Source organism: Argentina anserina, chromosome 7 (assembly GCF_933775445.1).
Source record: "Argentina anserina chromosome 7, drPotAnse1.1, whole genome shotgun sequence".
In the NCBI taxonomy this organism is placed as follows: domain Eukaryota; kingdom Viridiplantae; phylum Streptophyta; class Magnoliopsida; order Rosales; family Rosaceae; genus Argentina; species Argentina anserina.
In genome coordinates this window covers 6419572-6446246 of record NC_065878.1, presented here as the reverse complement: position 1 = coordinate 6446246, position 26675 = coordinate 6419572, and the positions used below count along the sequence as shown (strand labels likewise).

Here is a 26675-nt window from a genome sequence, read left to right as displayed (position 1 = left end):
GAAAGTTACGATACAGTTAGAGCTCTAGTCTGTCTGTCGTAGTACTACATGTGAGGTAACGGGTGGTTATCTGCTCATGAGTACTCAGATTGTTTTGGATGTTGGGTAGCGGGTGGTTACCCAATGTCTGTCGTAGTACTGCATGTGAGGTAACGGATGGTTATCTACATATGGGTACTCAGATTGTTTTAGATGTTGGGTAGCGGGTGGCTATCCAATATCGGCGGTGTATTACGAGAGGGGTAACAGATGTTTACCAGCATTCTTGGTACCCGCAATATAAATGCATTTGGGTAACCAGAAGGGTTACTTCATTTCTCATGAGCGTTTTATTTCATATTTCTTTGGGACGACCAGATGGGCTGTCCATTGACTCATGAGTGCATTTATATTTGTTTGACTTCTGGATTTTCGTATATATTGATATACGAGTTATATATTTTCATTTTACTCATACGAGCTGTAAAGCTTACCGGGTTTGTGTTTACAATCCCGGTGCACCAATTCGATGGTGTAGTGGATAACTCCGCAGGTGTGGATTAGCAGGAATTGACGGACCGCTCAGAGGACTTGAAGTTATTTACCTCCAGCTTGTGTGGAGATTTTGTGTGACTATCTTGTGAGGTTGTTGTGAGGATTATACATTTCCATTTATTATAATGTTGAATTATGATTTGGTTTGTAATAATCGATTTGACTGAGTTGTATTTTGAACTTAGAGATGATCCGCTGTGGCATTTAAGTGATTTCGATTTCATTGAAATTGTTTAGTGTTTAACGACGTTGAATTTTTGAGTTTTTAAGCTTGAAATTTTTGGGGTCGTTACAGTTGGTATCAGAGCCTAAGTGCGTATTTGGCGATTATCAATATCATCCGGGAGCGATGATCCGACTGCAGGTGGGCACCCATCACATGCTCCTCGGTATTGATATGTCGCCGGGTACGCGAGAGTGTTAGGAGCCATACCTTATGGTTTGGTCATGTAGGGAGTATTGTGATCATACTCCGATGATTCACTTTTTTCTGAAATTTCATGATTGATATCAGTTGGATCTATTTTGTCGAATTCGAGACTTCACATATATGACTGAGTGTTAATTGTTGAATGGTGATGAATTTGGAAAATGGCCGTGGACAGGGCCGAGAACGGACGAGAGGTCGAGGCCGAGTTAGGGCTGTAGGCCGAGTCCGCAATGTGGAGAACCTTTATGAGGAGGCTGGTCCACTGGAAAGACAAGTTGATCTTGTTGCTATCGTTAGAGACGATAGTCGTGTGTTGAGGTTGATCAAGGACATGAGTGAGCTGCTAGTGCTGTCATTTCATGACGCTTGGATCATATGGTAGCGGACCATTGGATCGAGAGTATTGGGACTTACTTGATGATGATTGAGTACTCTGAGTTAGAGAAGAGGATGATAGCCACATTCAATTATTGATAGGTTGCAGTAGAGGGGTTAGGATTGATTCCTACGCCTATGGGAAACTCTTTATGTGTCACTTCGCTTTTGGAGTGTTCCTCGAAATTGGAGACAATGAAAGGCTTGTCCTATTGTGATTGGAAGTAGAGAGTTCTCTGCTTATTTGATAGTGATTCCGGACCACACTATGATGTGATCTGAGGAATTGATTGGTTGAGGCCGCAGTACGCGATGATTGATTGTGTTGACATGATGAGTTCTTTCATAGACCCAGGAAACCAGAGTTTCGTATCTGTGCCTCGAGTCGGATGATGCCATGATAGCTAGAGTCTTGGCAAATGTGGAGTTTGTGGATCTGGAAGTAGCTATCACAGACATTGTTTTACTATTCGAGTATAGTGAGGTGTTTCAGGAGATACTGAGTTTACCTTCTTCGAGAGTTGTTGATTTCTTTATCGATGATGTGCCTGGTATAGCATCTGTATCAAAGGCGCCTTATGGGATTGGGAAAGAACGAGTTTAAAGAATTGAAAGAGCAGATAGATGACATATTAGACATAGGGTTCATCAAACCTAGTGTCTCACCTTGAGTTGTGCCGGTGTTATTCGTGAATAAGAAAGAAGTCTCATGCGGTTGAGTGTGAATTATAGGGGAATGATTAAGGTGACCATCAAGACTATGTATCATTTACCTAGGATTGATGATGTGTGTGATACGTCCTTAAGGTGGTGATACAATTATTAAACTGAGATTCACATTACGTCGTTGTTGTGTTCCAACTCGTTTTGTTTCGGACATTGACAATTGAAGTTACACATTGTTCTTGGTTGAGCAAGAAATCTAATGTGTTAGAGAAATTTCATTTTGACGTCACAAATTAATTATTTTGCTAGATGAGCATTTAATTGAGAACGCTGATCTTTCAGGATTTAATCATTTTGGTGTTGGGGATTGAAATTTCACAATACCACAGGTCCAAATGAGACGTTATGGCGGCGAAGTAACTTTATGGAAGGTAAGGAACGAGATGACCTTAGCTTAGTAGTGTTTTAACGAATTTTTCGCGACAATCACCTTCCAACTGGTAAAGAAATGGTTGAGGACCAAAATTTGCTTTTCAAGTGCAAGTGGTGTTAGCGTTGGTGACTTAGAGACTCTTTTCCCTCTATGCATTAGATTGAATATTGTTGGATAAAGTGGTGTTGACTGAAGTGTTCAACAAGGGATAAATTTTACGATAAAAGGGTAATCAAGTATATTACTGCTTGCAGAGAAGTTATTTTGGCCGAATGCGTTGGCCATGAGGGTTCTTATTGAAAGTAAAGAAAGAACTGTTTAGAGTGGTGGTGTAGCGATCATTTTGGGGTTAGTTTTGAGGAGATGGTGGACCTAATATCGAGTTATGTTGAAGTAATTACTAAACTTATTAGTACTACAACGGTGGGGGAAACCAATATTTTAGATGATGCACTGGGGCATTTTTGTGGGACTGTATGTCATGCATTTGAGGCATCTATGAACCAAAGGGTAAAGTATATCTCAGTTGTGGTCGTGTTGGATTTTGCGCTGTAAAGTTCACCTAATTTTCATGTTCCACTGTTGGGAGATAAATACCTTCTTTGTCTGAACCCCAAATTGTGGCATACCACTCATGGAAGCCGGAAGCTGTAATTAATTTTCGACGGTAAGTTTTGGTGATTGTGATGGGATGCGTGATGCGTCACTCTTGTGGTGGCGGTAGAGGTTCTCTACTACCTTGTGCGTATATTAGTCGATTCTCTGGTGAATTGTTTGAGAGTAATTCTTAATCCAAGGTGGTGTTCTGTGGTGGTTGTGAACTCAATGAGTTAAGATTTCTTTATCGTGTTGCCGATACAAATATGGTACATGAGTGGGTATCATGCACGACAACTTTTTATGGTTATAATAAGATGATCATGAAAGGGGATTATTTTGTTGATTGGAATGAATGGTAGGTTCGTTATTCTAACGATGATTTGTGGTGTAGTCATGAATGTATTGTCGTGATACAGCACGTTTATTTGAAAACCACTATGTGTGATGTAAGTAGTAGGCATGTGTTAATCATTGATTTGACTCATATCGATGGTCGGGTTCCACTATCGATGGTCGGGTTCCATTACAAGCATGCTCACTTGGGTGGCTTACATGTGGCTATTAATGTTAGAACATGTGACAGATTGTCTGTTTGGAAGAAGTTTGAGGTATGCGGTGTTTGAAAACTCTAATGGTCCTAGAGACATGGAAATGTTGGTTTCTAAGACTTGAAAGCGACACAGTGTAAAGAGAGATTATATAGTGTCGATGTGGTAGACCACTCAACCTCGAAATCTCATTCTTAATAGCGTAGTGAGATCTGTCAGAGAAGAGAAGTCACCTGTAAGATTCGTTGAACAAGTTGGTGACATTCAAGACGACGATGTCTAGCATGTCTCCTAATGCCCTACCGTGCAATATGTACATTTGAACTTATCCTGCCCTTAAGAGAAGACTATTAGATGGCGCCGTGTGACCATCTAGTTGAAGGGCGCACCTATAGTGGGGTGGTGAGGGTGGACAAGAATAGAAGTTGACATCGAGGGTACGCTGGACTCTGCGGGAGCAAGGTCATCTAGCAGGTTCAGGTACATATGGTATGCTATGTGCCTACGCTAAAGTTGTACATATGGACTCAATGTGTGTTAGATAAGTAAATGCAGTTATGACCTATTAGAATTTGGTTGAATAGTGAAGTTCCTTCTAAATTTGCCTTATACCTTAAAGGTCTTGTGTTGCAAAACATCTTGTTTTTGCATTTGATTAGGGATGTTCGAGTCATGGTTTTTCTTGGATGGGTGTTATCATGCTCATTGTTAGAATTCTTCGCAGACACAGTGAAGTTATATAACACCATAATAGAAGAAAATAGAGCTGTGATCGCCTCGTGGAGGCATCATAGAGAGGAAAATTATTGGGGAAGGAATTCTGGAGTCACCATGTTGAGGGCAGGGTACCCTTAGCTGTTGTTGAGTATGGTGTATGAAGTTCGGGATGAAATTCCTTTAACGGCGGTAGAATGTAATAACCCGAATTTTTAGAAACTAAATGTCGTGTATTTTCAAAGTGTTAAACTTGTGAAATTAATTCAAGACGACAATTGGAGGTTTGCGACATTTCGAAACGAAAACGGAAACGTTCTCGGATCGTTTAATTAGAAAACGTAACGTTACCGCAACGTATAGATCGACTTTTATTCCGTCGCTCGGTTGCGAAAACTTCCTTCACAAAAGTCGTAGAGCTCATCGATACGAGTTCGTGGACACATAACGCGTTCGAATCGGACGTCGGACGCGAAAGTTATTAACATCGGAAGTTCGTTTCCGATTTTGGAAATAGTATAAAAGGAAGGAAAGAAGATTAAAAATCAGATTTTTCTAAAAATCCGCTCGGGTACTGTTCACCCGACCCAAAAACCTTCTCCGGCCGATTTCTCCACCATCCGACGTCGCCTCGTGTCGTGCCACCTATCAAACTGACGGACTCGACGACCTCCATCTTTTGGGCTACGCATTGCACTCCGGCGACAACCACACACGGTGTAGCAACCGCCGGAAGTTACTGCTGTGTCAGCGCCGCCTCCTCCGGCCACCATAGCTCGAGATTCTTGGGGGGTTTTGCCTGTCTCAGTCCCAGCAACATTCCCACAAAAGGAATCGAGCCAAATCGAAGTGTAAGTACCCGAATCAAAATTTCAATTTATAGGGTTTATGAATAGTTCCGAATTTATGTTCTTCGTTGTTTGGACTGTTTAGGCTCGGATTTAGACCTTGGTGACAACTAGGAAGTTGTTGGAAATGTTGTTTAGGTTGTGGTGGTGAAATTTGGTGATGATTGGTGGCGGTCGGTGAACAGTAACACCGCATAAATAGTGACTAGGACATTAACGCCACATGAATAGTGACTGTGAATAGTAACGCCGCATGAAGAGTGACTGTGAACAGTACGTCACATGAATAGTAACACCGCATGAATAGTACTGGAATAATGAACTGTAACAGTAAATGTGAACAGTGGCATGGTAAAAACAGTAACTGTGAACAGTGTGTTTGGCAAAACTGTAACTGTTAACAGTGGTTTAGTAAAAACAATGATTATTGACATGAACAGTGTTCCGTAAAAAATGTTTTATGAACAACATTTAGCTGTGCTGAACTCGCCACCTGATATTTTAAGTATCATTTTCTAAGCATTTATCGTGCTATTAGGTGACTGACGAAACGAGTGAAGAAATTACTTTCAGGGTCGTGGAAGTTGCACGCAGGAAAGAAGGTGAGTAAAATCTCACATATTTACGAATCTACCCTTGCAGAGATTCAAGATTTTACAAGAGTTTTTAATATTGAATTACTACATGTATACGATATAGTGGATTACATATATATTGTATAAATGGTAATAAGTACATATATATATAGTTTGCTATATTATATACTGCTATGAATTCTTTAGAATTGGTCATTTCGATGACGAGAATTAAATATTGTGCATGTGATTTGATTTTTGTACAATAAGATGTTTGATTATTGTATGTGATTTTAACATTGAGATGGTTAAAATGTTGATTTGTCTTCGGACTTGATTTGGTACAATATGATGTGAGATTATTGTACGTGTTTGGCAAGTCGGAACCTAGCCTTTGGCCGGGCGAAAGTTACGATACAGTTAGAGCTCTAGTCTGTCTGTCGTAGTACTACATGTGAGGTAACGGGTGGTTATCTGCTCATGAGTACTCAGATTGTTTTGGATGTTGGGTAGCGGGTGGTTACCCAATGTCTGCCGTAGTACTGCACGTGAGGTAACGGGTGGTTATCTGCACATGCGTACTCAAATTGTTTTGGATGTTGGGTAGCGGGTGGCTATCCAATATCAGCGGTGTATTACGAGAGGGGTAACAGATGTGTACCAGCGTTCTTGGTACCTGCAATATAAATGCATTTGGGAAACCAGAAGGGTTACTTAATTTCTCATGAGCGTTTTATTTCATATTTCTTTGGGACGACCAGATGAGCCGTCCATTGACTCATGAGTGCATTTATATTTGTTTAATTTCTGGATTTTCGTATATATTGATATACGAATTATATATTTTCATTTTACTTATACGAGCTGTAAAGCTTACCGGGTTTGTGTTTACAATCCCGGTGCACCAATTCGATGGTGTAGTGGATAACTCCGCAGGTGTGGATTATCGGGAATTGACGGACCGCCCAGAGGACTTGATGTTATTTACCTCCAGCTTGTGTGGGGATTTTGTGTGACTATCTTGTGAGGTTGTTGTGAGGATTATACATTTCCATTTATTATAATGTTGAATTATGATTTGGTTTGTAATAATCGATTTGACTTAGTTGTATTTTGAACTCAGAGATGATCCGCTGTGGCATTTAAGTGATTTCGATTTCATTGAAATTGTTTAGTGTTTAACGACGTTGAAATTTTGAGTTTTTAAGCTTGAAATTTTGGGGTCGTTACAGAGCTGCCTCCCTAGGCCGTCGTGACGTGCACCGCCCAGCCCTTCGACATCGCAAGGACCTCTGCGGCCACCCTTCAGCCTGCCAGCCCGTGCCTCGGCGCCGTGAGGACCCCCGACGTCGCCACAGTTTCTGCAAGTTCCAGCGCCGATCTTCTTCGCCACCACCGTGCTCAAGGCGAGCTCTCCACCATCGAATCGAGGTGAGATTCATGCTAGGGATGATTTGTGTGGTTGTTGTGATGATTTTTGTGTGTTTGGAGTGAGATCGAAGATTGATGGAGGTGAGGGTTACCGCCGCCTGGAGGAGGCGTGTGGGGGTCCGTGCGTTAGCGTAGGAGTAGTCTGAGACCGTAGGATGGAAGAGGAGGAGCAGAGGATTAGTTTTGGGGCGGAGGTGGCGTGATCCGCTCTGGCGTCAGAGTAGGCGCGTGGGCCCCACGCGCGGTTGTCGGCGAGTGGCGCGTGGGCCCCATGCGCAGCCACGTGCGGCGGCCCGTGAACAGTGTTTCCGAAATAGTAAAAATGTAAATTTATTTTTACGTACGGTAAATGTAAATTTATCTTACGTACGGTAAATATAAATTTATTTTACGTATGGTAAATGTAAATATAAATTACTTTAAGTAAATATAACAAAGTAATTTATAAAGGGTAATTCAGTAATTATTATTTACTGAGACAATATGTACATTTAAATAGTAATTATACATACAGAAATACGTAAACAGTATGTACTCGTACAGAAATACGTATTGGATGAGTATTTGTACAGAAATACGTGAATAGTAAACAGTGAATAGTAAACAGTGAATAGTAATTCGTAAAACAAAAAATTGCTGAACAGTAACAGATTATTACTGTTCCGGCATTTCAAGGTCTACAAAACGTTTCTAAATTCTTTTCTTATCTTTTCAAGGTGATCAATAAATCAAGGAAATGAATTATCTTCGGAAATTTTAGAATTTCGCTCGCGTCGATAAGGTGAGTAAAATCTCACACTTTTACGAATCTACCATTGCGGACATTCAAGATTTTTGTAAGAGTTTTTAATATTGAATTATGACACGTATATGATATAATGGATTATAATATACTGTTATGAATTTATCGTGATTATATCGAGTATGTGATTTTGATTTGTACAATATGAGGTGTGATTATTGTACGTGATTTTAACATGGAGATTGTTAGAATGTTGATTTGTCTTTGGACTTGATTTTTGGTACAATATGATGTGAGATTATTGTACGTGTTTGGCAAGTCGGAACCTAGCCTTTGGCCGGGCGAAAGTTACGATACAGTTAGAGCTCTAGTCTGTCTGCCGGAGTACTGCATGAGAGGTAACGGGTGGTTATCTACTCATGAGTACTCATATTGTTTTGATGTTGAGTGGCAGGTGGTTACCCAATATCAGCGGTGTACTACATGAGGGGTAACGGATGTGTACCAGCGTTCATTAGTATCCGTATTATAAATGTATTTGGGTAACCAGAAGGGTTGCCCAATTTCTCATGAGCACTTCATTTCATACATTTTGGGACAACCAGATGGGCCGTCCATTAACTCATGAGAGCATTTATATTTGTTGATTCGTGGATTTTCGTATATATTGATATGCGAGTTAAGTTTTCATTATACTCATACGAGCTATAAGCTTACCGGGTTTGTGTTTACAATCCCGGTGCACCAAATCGATGGTGTAGGGGATAATTCCGCAGGTGTCGATTAGTGGCGATTGAGAGACGACTCCGGAGACTCGAAGTTGATCGTTAACCTCCTTGTGGTGAGGTTTCTAGTATGGATTTGTGTGTGAGAACTTGTGAGGTTTTATTTGTGAGTTTTGTGAGAGATTGTGAGGATTATTACATTTCCATTTATGTAATGTGAATTATAAATTTGGTTTGTAATAATTGGTTGTCTGAGTTTTATAGTGAACTCAGTGATGATCCACTTTGCATTTAAATTATTTCGATTCCTTGAGATTGTTATAATGTTGTACGACTTTAATATCTTGAGTTTTTATGCTCGAAATTTTGGGGTGGTTACAGTTACATACCGAAGCAGATGAGCCAGTCTAAAACCGGACGAAGGGGGTAGTCTAGAAACCGGGCGTCAGATCTTACATTCTATTAGTTGATTGAGTTTAGGTTCCATTTTCTTCCTTTTTAGTTTTTATATGCACCACTGAAGTGTCCGTGTTTGTCTCTTGTCATTATTGGTATTGTGTACTAGTGGGAATTGGGAGGTAATTTCTTAGTTATTGGTGCGGAATTTCTTATCGTTCATGATTAGTTTTTTATAATTGCTTTCTATATATCTTGATTTGATTCTAATGAAATTCTCTTTGTCTTCTAAAAAAATGATCTTATATTCTAATTTGAATAAGATACTAGCATATTCTTACACATGTCATTGCAAGTGCTGAAAGACCGCGCTTACGCGAGTGATTAGTGAACAAGGATTGTGATTTACATAATCGTAGAAATTTGCATGAGAAAGCAAAAATGCTCTGAAGAGGATTTTATTGTTCTTTTACTATTCCATCCTTTTACTAAATAAATATCTCTATATAAGTGTCACATGACATGCATGCTTGATCTTGGTCAGACTTGGACCACAAGCTAGCAATGTCAAATGGTAATTCATCTTCGGCCAGCTTTGATCACAAATGAATCAACACGTGTAATTGTTACGACTCGAATATTTTTGTCGTTTTTATTTCTATTTAAACCTAAGTACGATTTTTACTGTAATCCAAATTTTAAGTTTTTGGTGTTACTTAGAATAACAGAATTTATGTTTGAACTCATAAACCTTGGGTTATTCGTAAACATGACTTGATAGAGGAAAACTGATTCGGAAAGTTACTATTTCCGTAAGGGTTATTGATATATAAGGGTGGAAGGTTTCCTTTGAGAGAGAGAGAGAGAGAGAGAGAGAGAGAGAGAGAGAGAGAGAGAGAAATGAAAAAAAAAATTCATTGTAGTCTCGAGCTCCCTGACCCTGCCGCCTTTTCTCTATCGAACTGTCGCTGTCTGGCAACACCAAACCGGCACATTGGTCTCATTCAAAAAAGGTGACTCAATCCCCTACATTTTTGGGTTGGTGGCTGGCCCTATCTCGTCGCCGTGAAGGAGCTGTGTCACTCGGAAGCTTCGCCACTGTTGTATCACCCTGTTCGTCGGAACTCTCTCCTCCGGTCGCCATAGGTCAAATTTCTTTGGGGGGGGGGGTTTGTTTGTCTCAGCGTTGCCGACAATCCATCCAAAGGAATTGAATCAAATCAAAGTGTAAGTGCTCGAATCAAGAAATTCTAATCCTAGGGTTGTGAATAGTGCCTATTTTGTGTTCATCATAAATTCGATTGTTTAGGCTTAGAATTGGATGTGGATGCAGTTGAGAAAGTTTTTAGAAATGTCATTTTGGTTGTGGTGGTCAGATTAGGGGCGGCCGACCGCCACTTCTGACGGCTTTAGGGGCGGCTGCTGTCGTGCCGGAGGTGTTTTTGATGGTGTTTTGAGTCATTTGATGGTTGAGGATAGTGTGGGAATTGTTTTAGAATTTTTGGGGGAATTTGGAGATGAATTAGACATTATTTCCCCAAATTTTAATGGATAAGGAGATGAGTTCTTGACTTTTAATCAAGGAACTCTGGACGTTATTACCCTATAATATATTTTTGGGAAATGTATGGGGGTCGTTGGTAAGGTTTGAGGATTTCTAGTCGAAGTTGGAACGGTTTTGAGCGTGTGAGGGTGATTGTGTTCCTTTTTGTCACTTATTCCGAGTTATAGAATTTAATCATAAATTTGTCATTTAAACATGACGTGAGGAGACCCGAGCCGAGAAGATTTCAGACTCACCTCCAACATGTGCGTTTTCATTTTTGCTCATTAATGCACATGAATGTGGAGCAATATTTTATAGGAAACTATAACATGCTACTGCTCATCCATGCCATGAAGAAAGTGATCGTTGACATGTTAAAATTTGAGAATCTGTGTTAGTTGGGTTTTAACTTCTTCATTGTGGCAGATTTTCCAAGACTTGTTATGCGAAGAGATTTTGAGCAAATGATCCCTTTAGGTCAATATTGTAGAACTATTCTGATGTACAGGAATCTGTTGTAATGTGATATCAGATATGGTGCAGAATAATTGTAGTTAAGAAGTAACAAGTTGCCAAGTTCCATTTTCTGTATGGAAAGGGCAACTACCTGAGCCTTCTGACTAGTTATCCGGTGGGTTTGTGGAGTACTGAAATACTCATTGAGCATTCTCATGGGGTGGTCGACCCGGTCCGGGTTAAGACCCAGTTGCAACCAATCTACTTTTTTCGGTTTGTCTCTTTTGCAGACCATATCAGCATTATAAACGAGGTAATCCGAATATTCAGATAAACCATTTTCTGGTATGAAGCCGATGCGGTTTCGGATTGAACCCGGTTACCTAAATATTTACAAAATCATGCTCACAAGGCTAAGCTCAATGACCCGACTCACCTGAATGTACACACCACTAGAAACGAGAGTGGAAGTAACATGATGCAAAGTTTTCACTTCGTTTTCATGCATGTACCTCACCCAAGTGTCATGCGAGATGGAACTATCAGCTTGGTTTCATTTCGTTTTGGTAATGATGCATTGTTATAAATATATATTTGGGTACAATTGGAGCCACTAGTTCAAGCAAAAAAAACTAGCGAGAGTTATCGGTCATAAACTCCCTAGTTTTAAAAAGACCAGCAATGTTATCCAACAAAGTATCAAGGCCATGTAAGATACATGTATTCTTCTATTGTTAGAAGAACTATACTTAACAAGGATATTAGCGATGTATTAAAAAGAATGAGATTACTAATATAGAAATTTCATCGGGTTATGGGTTATGGGTTAGGACCCGAACCCGGATCCATAGATGAAACAGGTTTTTTTAGACCTCTGAACTTATCACCGAAAGCTTCCCGGCTCTCGACCTCAAGTCCTCAATCGTCGCCTTCTTCTTCTTCTTCTTCTTCTTCCGTCGCACCCACCGGAATACGAACAGGTGAGATCTCTCTTTCATTTTCTGCTTAACGTCCATTGAGGCCGCTCGTTTAGTTGCAGATGCTTAATTACACTGAAGCTGCTAGTCCCTTTCGTGTGTGAAGCTCGATCTTAATTGTGTATATGATTTACTGTTTGACCTGATGGAAGTTATTTAATGTGAAATTCGCTTCTTCAGATCATTAGGATTACCAACTCTGGGTAACTGGGTACTGCTGTGTTTTGTTTTGCTTTTCATTTGATTTAATCTGTGATTTCGTAGTTGTTAACGGTGAATGAGTCGTACCGAATCGTTCAATTGAAAGTAGACTCTCTGCTGCATTCGTAGCCTTACCAATTCGATACATTAAATAACAACAGAAAGGGAAGCAGCATGATATGATATTTGTTGGAACACTTGCCAATTTGATTACAATAGGTAGTTTATTGCTGGCATTGTGTATCGGCACCGTGCAATTTCAAAACTTAATAATCTATGGCAAGAGACTGTTAAACTTGGAATTGCACCGTGCCGATACATATAGCTAAGTGTGTTGATAAGTATCCAAGTTTATTAGTATTTTGCTGCAAGAGACTGTTAAACTTGGATACTTATTAAATGGACAGGGTGCTTAAGTCTTAGACAGCCTTGTCTGTGAGTGCTTGAAAATGAAGCGCAAGAAATGGTCGGAGCTCGAAGAACAGACCCTTCTCGCCAAGTATTCTGAGCTTCTCAGCTCTGGAGCTCTAGCCAAGCTCAAAACCCGTGAGAAAAAATTCAAGCCCATAGCAGAGCATGTGAACCTAGTGCACAACCTCGACAACCCTGTGACCTTTCCTTTCAAATGGTCATGGCGCGACGTGTCGATCAAGGTTCAAAACATGCGCCACCAGTACCTTGGAGTCAAGCAGAAGATCCGGGATCCAAGGACGAGTTCAACTGGAAGATGGTGAAAATTCTCCACAAGGACGTGTTTGGTGATGTGGAGCTTGATGGTAAGGGCAAGAGGCCGTGTGAAAATGACAACTTTGATGTTTTTGGGGATTGTGGGGACTTGGGGTTTGGGATTGACTGTGCTGACACAGAAGAAGAAGATGATGATGATGACGATGAACATTTGGAAGAAGAAGATGGTACTGGTGGTGATGATGATCGTGGCCAGGAATTGGGTAAAAGTAAAGTTGGTGAGTTTGGGGGTGATAGAGAAATTGCGGACATGGGAATGGCTCAAAGAAGGAAATTGAGTAAGGTTGGATTGCGTAGGAGGTTAGGGGTGATGAGTGCTCAGGTGTTGGACTTGCAGAATATGGTTGTGAAGAGAGAAGAGGGGAGGAGAGACAGGGCGTGTAGGAGAGAGAAAGATGAAGCTGAGAGGGAGGATAGGAGGAAAGAAAGTGAGTTTAGGAGAGAGAAGAGGAGGAATGAGCTGAAGGACTTGTTAGAAGATAGAGAATTGGAATTGCAAGAGAGAGAGGTCATGTGGACAAGAAGGGAATTTGAGAAAAGGTCAAGGTTACAGGGGAAATTTGATGAGGAGCGTCAGAGGAGGATGAGGATGGAAGAAAGGAGGGGGGGGGGGTGGAGGAGTTGGAGTGGCGGGAGAGGATGGTAGGTTTGCAAATCAGCATGAGAAGCAAATGATGCAAATGCATGCTGAGGCATGCCAGAACCAAATGCAGATTCTTGGGGTCATGGCTAGGTTTGTTTGTCAATTTTTCGGCTCAATGAATGATGGCCTTGGAGGTGGTTTAGGGACTCTGCCACCTCAAATTTTGCAGAATTTGCAGCATTCAGGCGGACTAGGTGACAATGGAAAGCCAGATTCCAATTCGCCTTCTGAGTTTCTCTAGACTGTAATTTAAACTCATTGGTACATAGTATACATGCTTCTGATTTTGGATCATATGAATATTAGGAACTCTACTTTTTATCACATTCAATATGTTTGTACTATGAATCTATGATGATTGAGAACAACTTTTCAAACCTATTTATCGTAGCGACTATTAAGTCCTCAATGGTGAATAAGTGTTTCTTGTGTTACTCAGACTTCTAAAGCACTTATTTATCTATTTCGATATTTTTGTTTTGTTATGTTATCGTGTTTCTGTACGATGTTATTTTGGCTTAAGCAATGCTTAGCTACTGCATTGTGCATTCAAAGAATGTTGTTCTAGAAGGAGGCTCTTAGGCTACTTTATCCATTCAATGCAACCAAACACTGTAATTTGTCTACTTACAAATAAAGAGAGGGTTTTCATTGTTACTCATATATGTACATGTTGGTTACTTGAAAATTATGGTACCCTAGTATTATTCCATTAAAGTGCTGTTTTGCATAAATTTTGGATGCTTATTCTGAATGAGGTTTGATATTAACATATGATTACAGTCTGGGATGCTGAAGTATTTCAGATGATAGAAATCATTCAGACATTGAAGTATTACCAATGGCAGTTCAGTTCTGATTATCATTATCCTTGTGCATTCAACTCTACAGCTATAATTGTGCTATAAATTTAAATTTATTTATAGCCTTTTCTACTATCATCTTCATTGGTTTCTCTTCATTTGGTACTGAGGATCAGTCTACCTTTAATTAATAAGTCAATTATATTTCTGTTTATTTCTTTTATTGTTCGCTTATCTGTTCCACTTCCATAGTTTCCTGCCTGGAATTTGCTGCTATAAAATCTTTTTTAGTATTTGTCACAGGAAATTATAGAGTATTGCAAGGTTTAAAGCCTACTCTAATCTTTGAATAATCTTTTCTCTCTGGTTTTTAATTTTATTTTTTAATCCAAATAATATTGATGTTAGGATTATATTACTTTGGGTTTCCGAAATAAAGTTGCATACTTTATCAGTTATCTGGGCCACTGGACTCAGTATAAGATGGGTCTCAATTCCGTCAGCATTCGCAACTGATGACTCATGAAACTTACATATCATAGTTAATATTTGTTGTTTAGGTTATACTCTTATTTAATCCCTTAACTAGTTGTTTTTGTAACCTAAATGCTGGTAGCTGTTGTTTGCTTCCCCTTGAGGCACTTTGATGAAGAATATAAGCAGAAAACCTCTAGGAGTAGGGTTTATCAAACGCCTCATAACAAAGGTTCCACAGCTGGTTTAGAAGTCTGAAGATGGTGATGGTTCTGGTCTAGCTTGGTTTGGGAAGCTTAGTAATGCTGGTATTTTTGTTTTTTTGGATTTCTTCTTAATGCAGAGTAGGATAGTTGTTCCTTCTTTAGATCTTATTTGCATTATTTTATTCTTATTTTTCTAAATTATTTAAGCCTCCTACTTCCCATGCCTTGTCATCCTTACTGTTGATAATTTAAAAGCTTTGGTTTCTCTTGTGGTTGTGTGCCACAGAGCCTAGGTGTGAGGATTAGATACGTACTGGTGTAATGTCATACAATGAAAAGTTTCAGAATTGGGATAAAATTATGCTTCATTATTGTTTTCCATGATCCTTTTTGACTGAATATTGATCATGATCCAAAAGTTTTGCCGCTTTGATTTGGTGATGAAACAAAAGGCAAATACTCTTGCCCACTGTGGTCCAAGTGCTTTTTCTACTGTAGCAAATTCAGACACATGAAAGATAGTATTTTTCTTATTAGAATATATCAAACACAAGAATTTTGTTGATCACTATTTGTTGACGTTTCTTGATTGACTGAGAGAAGAATGAGGATAGTGGGACTGACGGGTGGGATTTCATATGGGAAGGGTACTGTCTCAAATCTTTTCAAGGCCCATGACATTCCTGTTGTTGACGACGATCTTGTGGCTCGTGTAAGTGATTACCGAAATTGAAGCATATTAACTCTGACAACTATGAAGAATCACTTCTCTTTAGATTTTTCGTGGACTGAGTATCATTAATTTCAGGAGCTATTGAAGAAGGGAACTGGTGCATGGGAAAGGTTGTTTCTGCATTTCAGCAGGGTATTTTGCAACATGACAGAGAAAATTGTATTCTCTGACGTAAACTTTTGAACCGGTATTTACTTTCTTGTGGACCACTCAATTTTACTTTATGATTTCACTTAAGAGTTTCTTTGTAACACAAAGTTGTAAACAATAGCATTGTCTGTAAACTACTTTTAATTTAATCTGGTGATGCATTGTCAACATGTGATCTACTGATTAATTGCCGAATATTGGCGGTTTTAATTTTGGTTAATAATAATAAGAGGATTTTGTACTGTTGAATCACTTTTCAAATAGATGTAATAAGCTTAGGAGGCCAGGGAAGAATTCTTCCCTTATGGTTGTGAATTATAATTATTATACTCAATCTTTTCCAATACTCATCCAAGTTTTGAGTTGTGTAAAAAGGGGAAATAAGTAAACTCCCTAGTTCTAGACATTGTTTAGGCTCTGTCAGAAATTGGTTGCTTCATGAGAGATTATGCCTAACATATGCCTTATAATAAAACTTACATACCCTATTAATTTTTTTGTTTATGTTATATGCTTTTGTAGATTACTGGCTCCTTATATTTTATCCGGAATATTTTGGGAAATTGAGTCATGGTTGAAGGGATCAAAGATTATTGTTCTTGATGTCCCTTTATTGTTCGAGACCAAGATGGATAGATGGACCAGGCACATTATTGTTGTTTGGGTCGATCCTGAAACACAGCTTCAGACTCATGTTGGGAGACAGAACAAGTGAGGATGATGCTTGTAACCGCATGAATGCTCAAGTATCACTCGACCTAAAGAGGTCGAAGGCAGACATATTGATTGATAACACTGGCTCGCATGAGAATTTGAAAGAGAAGTTCAGAAGTGTGCTATTTGAGGTCACAAAGCCCTTGTCATGGACTGAACTTTGTCTCTCCCGCCAAGGTGCTTCATCTGCTCTTCTCACCATTATTGTAAGTGTTCTACTTTTTAGGAATTTTTTTAATAATGATACTAAATATTAACAACCGTGGAGTTGTAGTTGTGGAGATGTTGATAGAGATCTCCCTATATTGAAAATACAGGTGTGTTTTTAGCCAAAATTAAGAATGTTTATATGCATTTACAATCTGAAATCAATCACAGAAGATAATCAGTTTGTTAAGTTTCTAGGTGATCATTTTGCTCCTACACATCTTGCATGTAAACTAGCAAGAGATTCAAGTCCTCTGTTTGAAACAATTACTGTGTATGACTGAGATGCGTTCTTATATGTCATTGTGCACACAAACGCAAATTGGAATCTAGAATTATGCTATTTATATTTAGGTTTTTATACAACAATAGTGGCTAAGAAGCACATTCTTGTATGATAATGGGGGGCAAAAAAAACCCCACCAATCCAATGAACTTTGTGCTTGGCTTCTTGATAGTGTAGCAGAAACTTTCTTACATTCTCCAGTATTGCAAAAGTTTAGCAGGAATAGTGGAGTAAAGTTTCATTCAGCTCCTCCTAGACCCTAGTTTCTATTAGATGACGAAGAAACCAGAAGCATTCCAAGTGAGAAAAACTAAAGATTTTTGAGGATAGTGTGTTGGCTTCTTCTTTTCAAATTCTACAGTTCAGGCATTTTTCTTGTTTAATTTGCAACTCTCTCTCTCAACCGTGAGGATATTATATTTGGTTATTTTGGTAGTTGCAACTTACCTCTTGGAGTTGTGATATCATGTTGATTTGGAGATTTCTTTCATGTCGTCAGTCACTCAGTCGGAACAAGTGCTCATTCTTTTTCGAAACCGAGTATTAAGTGCCTAGGTTATCTAGACATTCCTTGAAAGCTCTGACGTGCAGGTTTGTGACAATCATTTATTCAATATGGAGTCATTGGAATTGAAGCATAAGCTTGTTAGTTTGTGACAATCATATAATCAATCTGGAGTCATTGGAATTGAAGCATAAGCTTGTTAATTAGGGTGGAGCTGTTGCCAATTTCATGATTACATAACACAATTATCACTAGCTTAACTTGTATGGATCTGCACTCTTAACTCAATATTTGGTTCTGGAATCTGGAGAAAGTTACAAGACACGTACGGAAGCATTGATGCAGCAAAGTAATGGAAAGATACATTATTTGAAGTTCATTCACAGTACATCTTTATCACTACAGTAATCTGCAATAGTAGCTAATCTGAAATTTTAAAAGCTAGAAGAAGTGACGTGACTGGTAGCAGCTAGGTAGCTGATCATCAGTTCATCACCTACCAGAAAGAGTACATGTCAGCTCCACATTTGAACATACTGGAACCAAGTTGTTTACAGGCGTCTGTTGCGGGCATTCAGGCATCTGTTGCGGGCACAGAAAAGGCTTTGGCGGCATTTCGATGTCTTGAACATCACCTGCAAGCATCTGCACGACTCTTTTCATTGAAGGTCGATCATTTGGTTTCATTTGGATGCACCACAAGGCGGTTATAATCATTTTTTTGATTAATTCCTGCTCCTCTGCTGTAGCATCGCCAATCTCCAAGTCTTTCCCATCATTGTATTGATCATGAACCCATGAGTGAAAGTAAATCTGGCTGGGTTGATCAGCATATGCATTTAGATTTTTCCTTCTGCTTGCCATTTCCATCAACAACATTCCAAAACTATAAACATCAGCTTTGTATGAAACACGACCAATGTTCTTATAGAACAACTCCGGAGCCATGTATCCCACGGTGCCTCTTGCTGCCATTGTAGAGACGATGCTGTTATTGGCCGGGTATAGTTTTGCCAGCCCAAAGTCAGAGATCTTTGGGATAAAATTCTCATCAAGTAGAATATTGTGAGGCTTGATATCAAAATGTAGAATTTGCATTTCACAACCTTGATGCAAATATTCAATACCCTGAGCCACTCCAACTGCTATCTCATACATTTTCTTGTAACTTATGGATTCTTGTTTGGAGTAAATATATTTATCAAGAGACCCATTTGGCATGAAATCATATACTAAAGCACGCTTTGAACCCTCCACGCAGTAGCCAACAAGCTGTACCACATTAACATGATGAATCCTTCCAATAGTAGCTACTTCACTCATGAAATCTTCCCCATTGGCATTAGACTTGCCTAACAACTTAATGGCTCCAAAGTGACCGCTCCTTAATTTGCATTTAAATACAGAGCCAAAACCTCCTGCCCCCAACATATCTTTGAATCCATTAGACATTTTCTTAATGTTGGAGTAGGAGTACCTTATAGGCATGAAATTGTCAGTTTGCAGAAAATCTTCTATAGTGCCGTAGGTTGACCAATGCCTTCTTCTCCACTTAAATATAACTAGTGCAATCACAAATGGAGCTCCAAATATAAATTTTACCGCCACAACACCAGCAACGGCAATAATCTCGTAAACTGCCAAACGGAACTCCATAACTGCCAAAAAAAATTAAAGGAGTGGGGTTAGTTTGCACCAAAAATAATCCTACATATTGTCTCCATGCCATTACTTAGGTTCTTTTTGCCTTGTAATATTGTATATGCCATATAACTGATATAAGACACAAGACAGACAACCATGTATGGATTTGTTTTCCATAAATTAGGCCCACACAAATTAGTGGAGATAGAGTGTGGTGAGTTCACTGTAAATATATTGGGAGAAATGACAGTATTTACCTTCGAACGTCGCCCAACAAAGTCGAAAGAAACCTGGAGTTTAATTAGAGTTCATGACAAAGAAAGTAGAAAATTATTAGCAGGGTAAATTACTCGTGTAAAATCAAGTTGGATGATTGTTCAAAACGAGAAATCACGGCGTACTCAGACAATAATTACCTCGTATGCTGCGGGGATAACATCCGTACGGGTAACTCCATTGACTACCGTTGCACCCGTAAAAGCCGACCAGCTCAAAGCCGTACACCATTTGATCGTGTATGTCTTGATATGAAACGTTTTGGTCATCTCCGTACGTCCAAGTGGTAGGAACCCTCGAATCTATACTGCACCCATTCTCCAGATCACCCACAGTCATAGAGCTTTGAATGGCATAATAATAACCATAGAATTCGGATTTAATACAGGGAGCAGTGTTCGCATACCGAGGATCATTCACTGGATTTGCACATTTCAACAGAGTTACTACTGAATTTGATTCATATGACAACCACCAGTTAGCCAGATGATAGAAATCATATTGGGACAAAGGAAATCGAGGAAGGGAAGAGCAGTTGCTCTTCTCAAGGCCAGGATCTACCACTCGGATTGTGCTCCTAGTGTAGTTGATTTCCTTCACGAGGTACTCGTGTGAGAGCAGGGGCAGCGTTGTGATGTTTTTGTCACATTTCAAAGTTAACCCCGGGACGCCACAGTGCTCCGGATCATCCTGTAGCCGAAAAGGGGGGCTGATGTTGGGGATGTCGCCGCAGGAAGAAGGGACACAGTCATCCTCATGTGATAAGCCAACAAACAAAGAGGCTATAATTGAAACCCACCACCCACAGAGGGAGAGGCTCCCGCTTATTCCCATGGAGAAGGATTTACGCAGTCGAATTTCAGAATAACAAAAAATATATAATTATATACACTTTCGTTTACAAAACGTGTCGTATGACGTGTTACTTCTGTTAAACAGCGACAAGCGTGGTCCGTGGACCAATTGTACCGATATTGTCCCAACTTAGCCACCTCACAGGTGTTGAGTTTTAATCACAAAAGGTCTCGGTACAATTGGTTATTATCCACCCACTTATAAGCTTTATTTTCTTTGTCACTTCTTAGATGTGGGATCTCTCCTCTCCAACACGCCCCCTCACGTGCAACTTAATTTTTTAGGTTGACACGTGACAGATTAACATCCCACATACTGGGACGAAAGAAACTAAGGTCCAGTAACTAACGACACTTAGTGGTCATCCAATCGGAAACCCTCCGATGACATGACAAAGTGACACCCAACTCGGGCCCACGAAAGATTGGAGGCGCGAATGGAGAGGGACCCGCTCTGATACCATGTTAAACAGCGACAAGCGTGGCCCGTGGACCAACTGTACCGATATTGTCCTAACTTAGCCACCTCACAGGTGTTGGGTTTTAATCACAAAAGATTTCGGTACAATTGGTTATTATCCACCCACTTATAAGTTTTATTTTCTTTGTCACTTTTTAGATGTGAGATCTCTCCTCTCCAACAACTTCTTCATATTTGTTGCCGGACCCAGAGACTGTAATGACGAAGAAACACTTACTGTAACTATCTTTGTGGATAAAGCCCCAACCTCCTCGAGTTTACATATTTACGTGAATGCTCCCCCCATCGATCAGGTCTTGGTCAATGACATATTGAGCTGGGCACCCGTGGTTGCAGTTCTTCCACGTCGATTTGGAAAATGAAACATGAAGGGGACTTGCATGAGAGTTACAACGCAATGCAGATTGGGACGAAAGCGTCATATTTATTTATGCCGTAGAAATTTCGTTCAAAGACTTGGAAGTCTTGACAATTATTCATAGCAACTTGTATTTTTTGGAAAACGATCCAGAATGGTCGCAATACACATCAAACATTCAAACCATGCATGGTGTCCCAATATTTTTCAGACTTAATGTGCATCTTTAGTGCCATTTCTTGCACTTCAATACTCTCAGACCCATCGTGTTCCAAAAAAAAAAAATTCTCAGACCCATGCCAATCATAAATTGCTAGCCTAATTTGACCAAGTGCAGCGGAACAGGCAATGATCTTGCCTTCTACATCACTCAGAATTGATACATCGCGTGTCTTAGTGCCCGAACTAAAGAATGGTCGACCAAGCCCACTGTCCACTTTCGCCTCTCGGACTGATCAGGCAAACCTTATCGTTCTACCCGCGACACTTTTCTATTTCCAATTTTATCCCTACCGTATTAGCGGTCTTCTTCTCCTCCTCTTTTTCCAAGCTTCTCCAAACCACCAACGAGATAATTCACCCATTTTTGTATAGATACAAAGCCTCCAGAGAGTCGGGGGAATTCTCCCTAATCAGAAATCATCTTCTTCAGTGGTGATATTATCATTCACTGAATCACTGCCAAATTGGCTGGGAATCAGATGGTTTGATCGAGGGGTCTTCAGGGGTTTAGGGATTTTTGGGATGGTTTCTTCAGAACTAGAGACTTGGATTGATTACAAGACTAAATTTGATTTAAAAGAAGATTGCGTTAAGCTGAAATTGTACTAGAAATTTGGGTATGTATATACAACTTAAAAATAAAAAAAATCTGACTAGCTTACAATGGTCTAAATATCGTTTTTGGTATCGTATCGGTCGAGAGGTAAAACGATATATCGGGGGATATATCGGTTTTATCGGGGATATATCGGTTTTATCGGATTTGCTTATTTTCAATAAAATTTATAAAATTATACTTCAATATGTATCAAATAAACTAAAAAAACGGTACTAAGTAAACTAAAGAAAATAAATACTTGATTTAATGACAATTAAAGTACACAAACGACATTTAATAATAAAAATAGGCATTTAAGAATGATTATTTAGACTTGAAATTCATCATATATATTTAAAATATGGCATAAATGCCGATTTGCACCCCGAATTTGCATTTGAGTCAATTTACCTCCTAAACTTGGTAAAAATTGCCGATTTACACCCGGAACTTGTATTTGAGTCAATTTACCTCCTAAACTTGGTAAAAATTACCGATTTGCACCCTATCCGTTAAATTTAACTGTTTCTATCCAATTTTGCGTCACATGTCATGCATTTAAGGGGTAGTATTGTCATTATATATTTATATTTTCTTAAAAATAAATAAAAATATTCTTTAAAATGAGGATTATTTTGTTAATCAAATTATTTATTTATATCTTTTTTTCTACCTACTTAACCCTACTTTGAATTATATATTCAATATACCCACCCATTCAAATATAGTATGTTGTGTATAAATATATTTTTATATGTACACATTGTTGGAGGATAAGCAAAACGAGAATAATAACGACTAATAGAACAGAACGTAACCGTTTATTGATTGATAATGAGGCCAATATATAAGCATTACATAACCGTAGGATTCGGAGTCCTAATCTATTACAGAGATGCGAATATATCTCTAATAGAAAACCTAATAAGGCTAAGACACACATAATGGTAGAATAGTAATTCTCTCAGAACACACATTTATTTTTAATTTTCAATATAATTATTTATTTATATTTTTTATAATATCTTTTAACATACTATATCACATAAAATAATAAATGTATAAATCAATAACATGTTTCGAAAAAACAAACATTGTAGCAAGTGTGCCTCTTAAGTAAATTTATTAATTTATTTCATTATTCAATATGAATAAATATATAATGACAATACTACCCCTTAAATGCATGACATGTGACTCAAAATTGGATAGAAACAGTTAAATTTAACGGATGAGGTGCAAATCGGTAATTTTTACCAAGTTTAGGAGGTAAATTGACTCAAATACAAATTCGGGGTGTAAATCGGCAATTTTTACCAAGTTTAAGAGGTAAATTGACTCAAATGCAAGTTCGGGGTGCAAATTGACTCAAATGCAAGTTCGGGGTGCAAATTGGCATTTATGCCTTAAAATATATATGAAAAAATGAAAAAAAAAGTTTTTTTTTTTTAAAAAGAGGAAATAAATATTAAAAAATTAAACAAAAATTGAGAAAATAATAAAAAAATCAAAGTTTGACCGATATTTGACCGATATATCGGAGTTTGACCGATATTTGACCGTTGACCGATATAGTCAACCGATATGGCGATATCGTATCGTTTTCTAAATATCGGCGATATATCGGCCGATATATCCAATATTTAGAACACTGCTAGCTTAACTCCCTTTGTTCAATTAAATTCGAATACTACAATTTAACCTTTGGCGTGCTGTAGTTTGTTATACTGTAATCTGAAGAAAAAAATAAGTAGACCACAGTCACATCATCACTTAGTTAAACGTGGTTGCTGGTTGGAAGCAATGAAGGCAAAGAATTCTACTAACAGTCACATCAGTGCATCACATTCGGAAATATGATCAACAAAGCAACTGGATTTAGAACTATAACTATCAATCCCGAAACAATTGAGAAAATAAATGACACCTGTCACGATTCTAAAATTTAGAGTATGAAACTCAAATTTCGATGTCATGAAAAACTCTAAAACAATCTCAATAAATCGAAATCGTTTTAATGTCTTATTGGATCATTACTGAGTTCACAATACAACCCAGACAAACCAATTATTACAAACCAAATTTATAAATTACATTACATCAAATGGAAATGTAATAATCCTCACAAATTCTCACACAAATCCACACAAATCCTCACCACAAGATGGAAAATGAACGACTTTGAATCTTCAGAGTTGTCCTTCGATTTCCTCTAATCGACACCTGCGAAATTATCTCATACACCATCGAATAGGTGCGCCGGAATTGTAAACACAAACCCGGTAAGCTTTACAGCTCGTATGAGTAAAATAACAAATACCACTCGCATATCAATATATACGAAAATCCACAAATTAACAATATAAATGCACTCATGACAAATTAGACGGCAAATCTGGTTGTCTAATAATGTGAAAATATATGAACTCATGAGAATTGGGCAACCCCTTTGTTTACCAAAATGTATTTATAATACGGGTACTCATGAGCGCTGGTACACCTCTGTTACCCCTCATGTAGTACGCCGCCGATATTGGACAACCATCTGTCATCCAATATCAAAAATATATGGGTAATCATAAGCCGATAACCCATTTGTTACCCCATATGCAGTACCCCGGCAGATAGACTAGAGCTCTAACTGTATCGTAACTTTCGCCCGGCCAAAGGCTAGGTTCCGACATGCCAAACACGTCCAAAGACTGGTCCGAAGACAAAAACTCATCCAAAGACATCAATCACGTCTGAAGACAAAAACTCGTCCGAAAACATCAATCACGTCCGAAGACAAAAACTGGTCCGAAAACATCAATCACGTCCGAAGACAAAAACTCGTCCGAAAACATAAATCACGTCCAAAGACAAACATGTTTTAACAAAACTCAAAGTTAAAACCATGTACAATGATCATCATGTTATATTGTACAAATCAAATCACATGCTCGATGTATAAATCTCATTTACCAAAATGAACATATTCACAATGAAATCACGACAGTAATAAATATAACAAACTATATATATATGTACCTATTTACCATTTATACAAATATATATATTCTACTATATCAAATACATGTCATATTTCATTCTTTAAAATTCTGCAAAATCTTGAATCTCCGCAAGGGTAGATTCGTAAATGTGAGATTTTACTCACCTTATAAACTCGAGCGTAATTCCACAATTCCGACAGTAATTTCTTTCCTTGATTTATCGATCACCTTGAAAAATAAGAAAAGCATTTAGAATCATTACGTAAACCTTAAATGCCGAAACAGTAATAATAAGTTACTGTTCAACAATTTCTGGATTTACGAAATTACTATTCATGTATTTACTATTTACGTATTTCTGTACAAATACACATCAATTACGTATTCATGTACGTGTACATACTGATTACGTATTTCTGTACATATGCATACTATTCAAATATAAATATTGTCTTAGTAAATAATAATTAATGATTTACCCTTTTAAAATTACTTTTACATTCATTGAAAGTAATTTACATTTATATTTACAATATGTAAATAAAATTTACATTTACCGTACGTAAATCTCTTTTACATTTACCATATGTAAAAATAAATTTTACAATTTTACTGTTTTAAAAACACTGTTCACGCGCCACCCTCTGGCGACCGCGCGTGGTGCTCACGCGCCACTAACTGTGGCAGTGCATAGGGCCACGCGCCGAGCCTACTACCGGCGCGTAGCACTCCACCGTCGCCTTATTCCTCCTGCTCTTTTCCCCCTCTTCCTCCACACGGCCTCACGCCGCCTCTAAGTCACTCCACTGCCCTTCACGCGCCGCCTAAAGCGACGGTATCTCTCCCCCCTCCTTCTCCGCTCCTCCTCCAATCCACAACCAAACCTCACCCAAAATGACCAACAACCACACCAATCCATCAATCAAGTAAAACCCTTACCTCGACGAAGCTCTAGAACCACCGGGGAGTCACTGAAGATGCACCTAGGAAGGAGGCGGTTTTTGCCGAATCTTAGGGTCGCTGGTGGAGCTCCGGCGCGGCATGGGACGGCGTGTCGAGCTCGGGGTTAGTTGCGGAGGGTCGCGCGAAGCTTCCTATGCCGACGGTGTGCGACATGGACGATCGGAGGATGAGATCGCCGGAGATGGGTCCTTGAGAGAGGGAGAGAGCGAATCGGGGAGAGAGAGAGATGAGGGAGGCGGGTGAGAGGAGAGAGAGAGGGGTTTCCAGAAATGGAAACCCTAATCAGAAAAAAGTCATTTTTATACTAGTTTCCAAAATCGGAAACTAACTTCCAACGTTAATAACTTTCACGTCCGACGTCCGATTCGAACGCGTGACGCATCTATGAACTCGTATTGACGAGTTCTACAACTATCCGTGAATGAAGTTTTCACAAACGAACGACGGAATAAAAGTCGATACTCACGTTGCGGAAACGTAACATTTTTTCTAAAAAAACGTTCCGATATCGTTTCCGTTTTCAATTTCCGTTTAATGAAATTTACAAACTTTATATTTTTAAATCAACTCAATAGAAAGTTCCAAAATTTGGATTATTACAACACCACTTAAAACTCTTAC

General features: G+C 38.8%; 3 protein-coding genes across 6 annotated transcripts in view; 1 reads left to right on the top strand and 2 right to left on the bottom strand.

Annotated features, from left to right (window-relative positions):
• Window positions 1-14021, top strand: part of LOC126802151 (uncharacterized) — a 334978-nt gene extending 320957 nt beyond the window's left edge. For all 4 annotated transcript variants that reach the window (XM_050529710.1, XM_050529711.1, XM_050529712.1 and 1 more), the window contains one exon: window positions 13637-14021. In XM_050529710.1, coding sequence (XP_050385667.1) covers window positions 13637-13828 — 192 coding nt within the window. In that variant the 3' untranslated portion in view covers window positions 13829-14021. The remainder of the gene's footprint in view (window positions 1-13636) is intronic.
• LOC126802145 (rust resistance kinase Lr10-like) overlaps window positions 1-26675 on the bottom strand; it is a 116781-nt gene that overhangs the window by 27112 nt on the left and 62994 nt on the right. The window lies entirely within an intron of this gene.
• On the bottom strand, window positions 17882-20420 carry LOC126802144 (rust resistance kinase Lr10-like). Its single transcript, XM_050529705.1, has 3 exons — window positions 19726-20420; window positions 19567-19599; window positions 17882-19323 (listed from the first exon to the last, which is right to left on the bottom strand). Exons 1-3 carry the CDS (start codon window positions 20417-20419, stop codon window positions 18158-18160), a joined length of 1893 nt encoding a protein of 630 aa, XP_050385662.1. The 5' UTR covers window position 20420; the 3' UTR covers window positions 17882-18157.

Excerpts from the sequence above, each read along its gene's own strand:
- LOC126802144 (XM_050529705.1), bottom strand. The coding sequence starts at position 20,419 with ATGGGAATAAGCGGGAGCCTCTCCCTCTGTGGGTGGTGGGTTTCAATT. Across the intron at positions 19,600-19,725 it reads TTATCCCCGCAGCATACGAG|GTTTCTTTCGACTTTGTTGG; the intron begins GTAATTATTGTC and ends ATTAAACTCCAG. Across the intron at positions 19,324-19,566 it reads TTGTTGGGCGACGTTCGAAG|TTATGGAGTTCCGTTTGGCA; the intron begins GTAAATACTGTC and ends TTTTTTTGGCAG.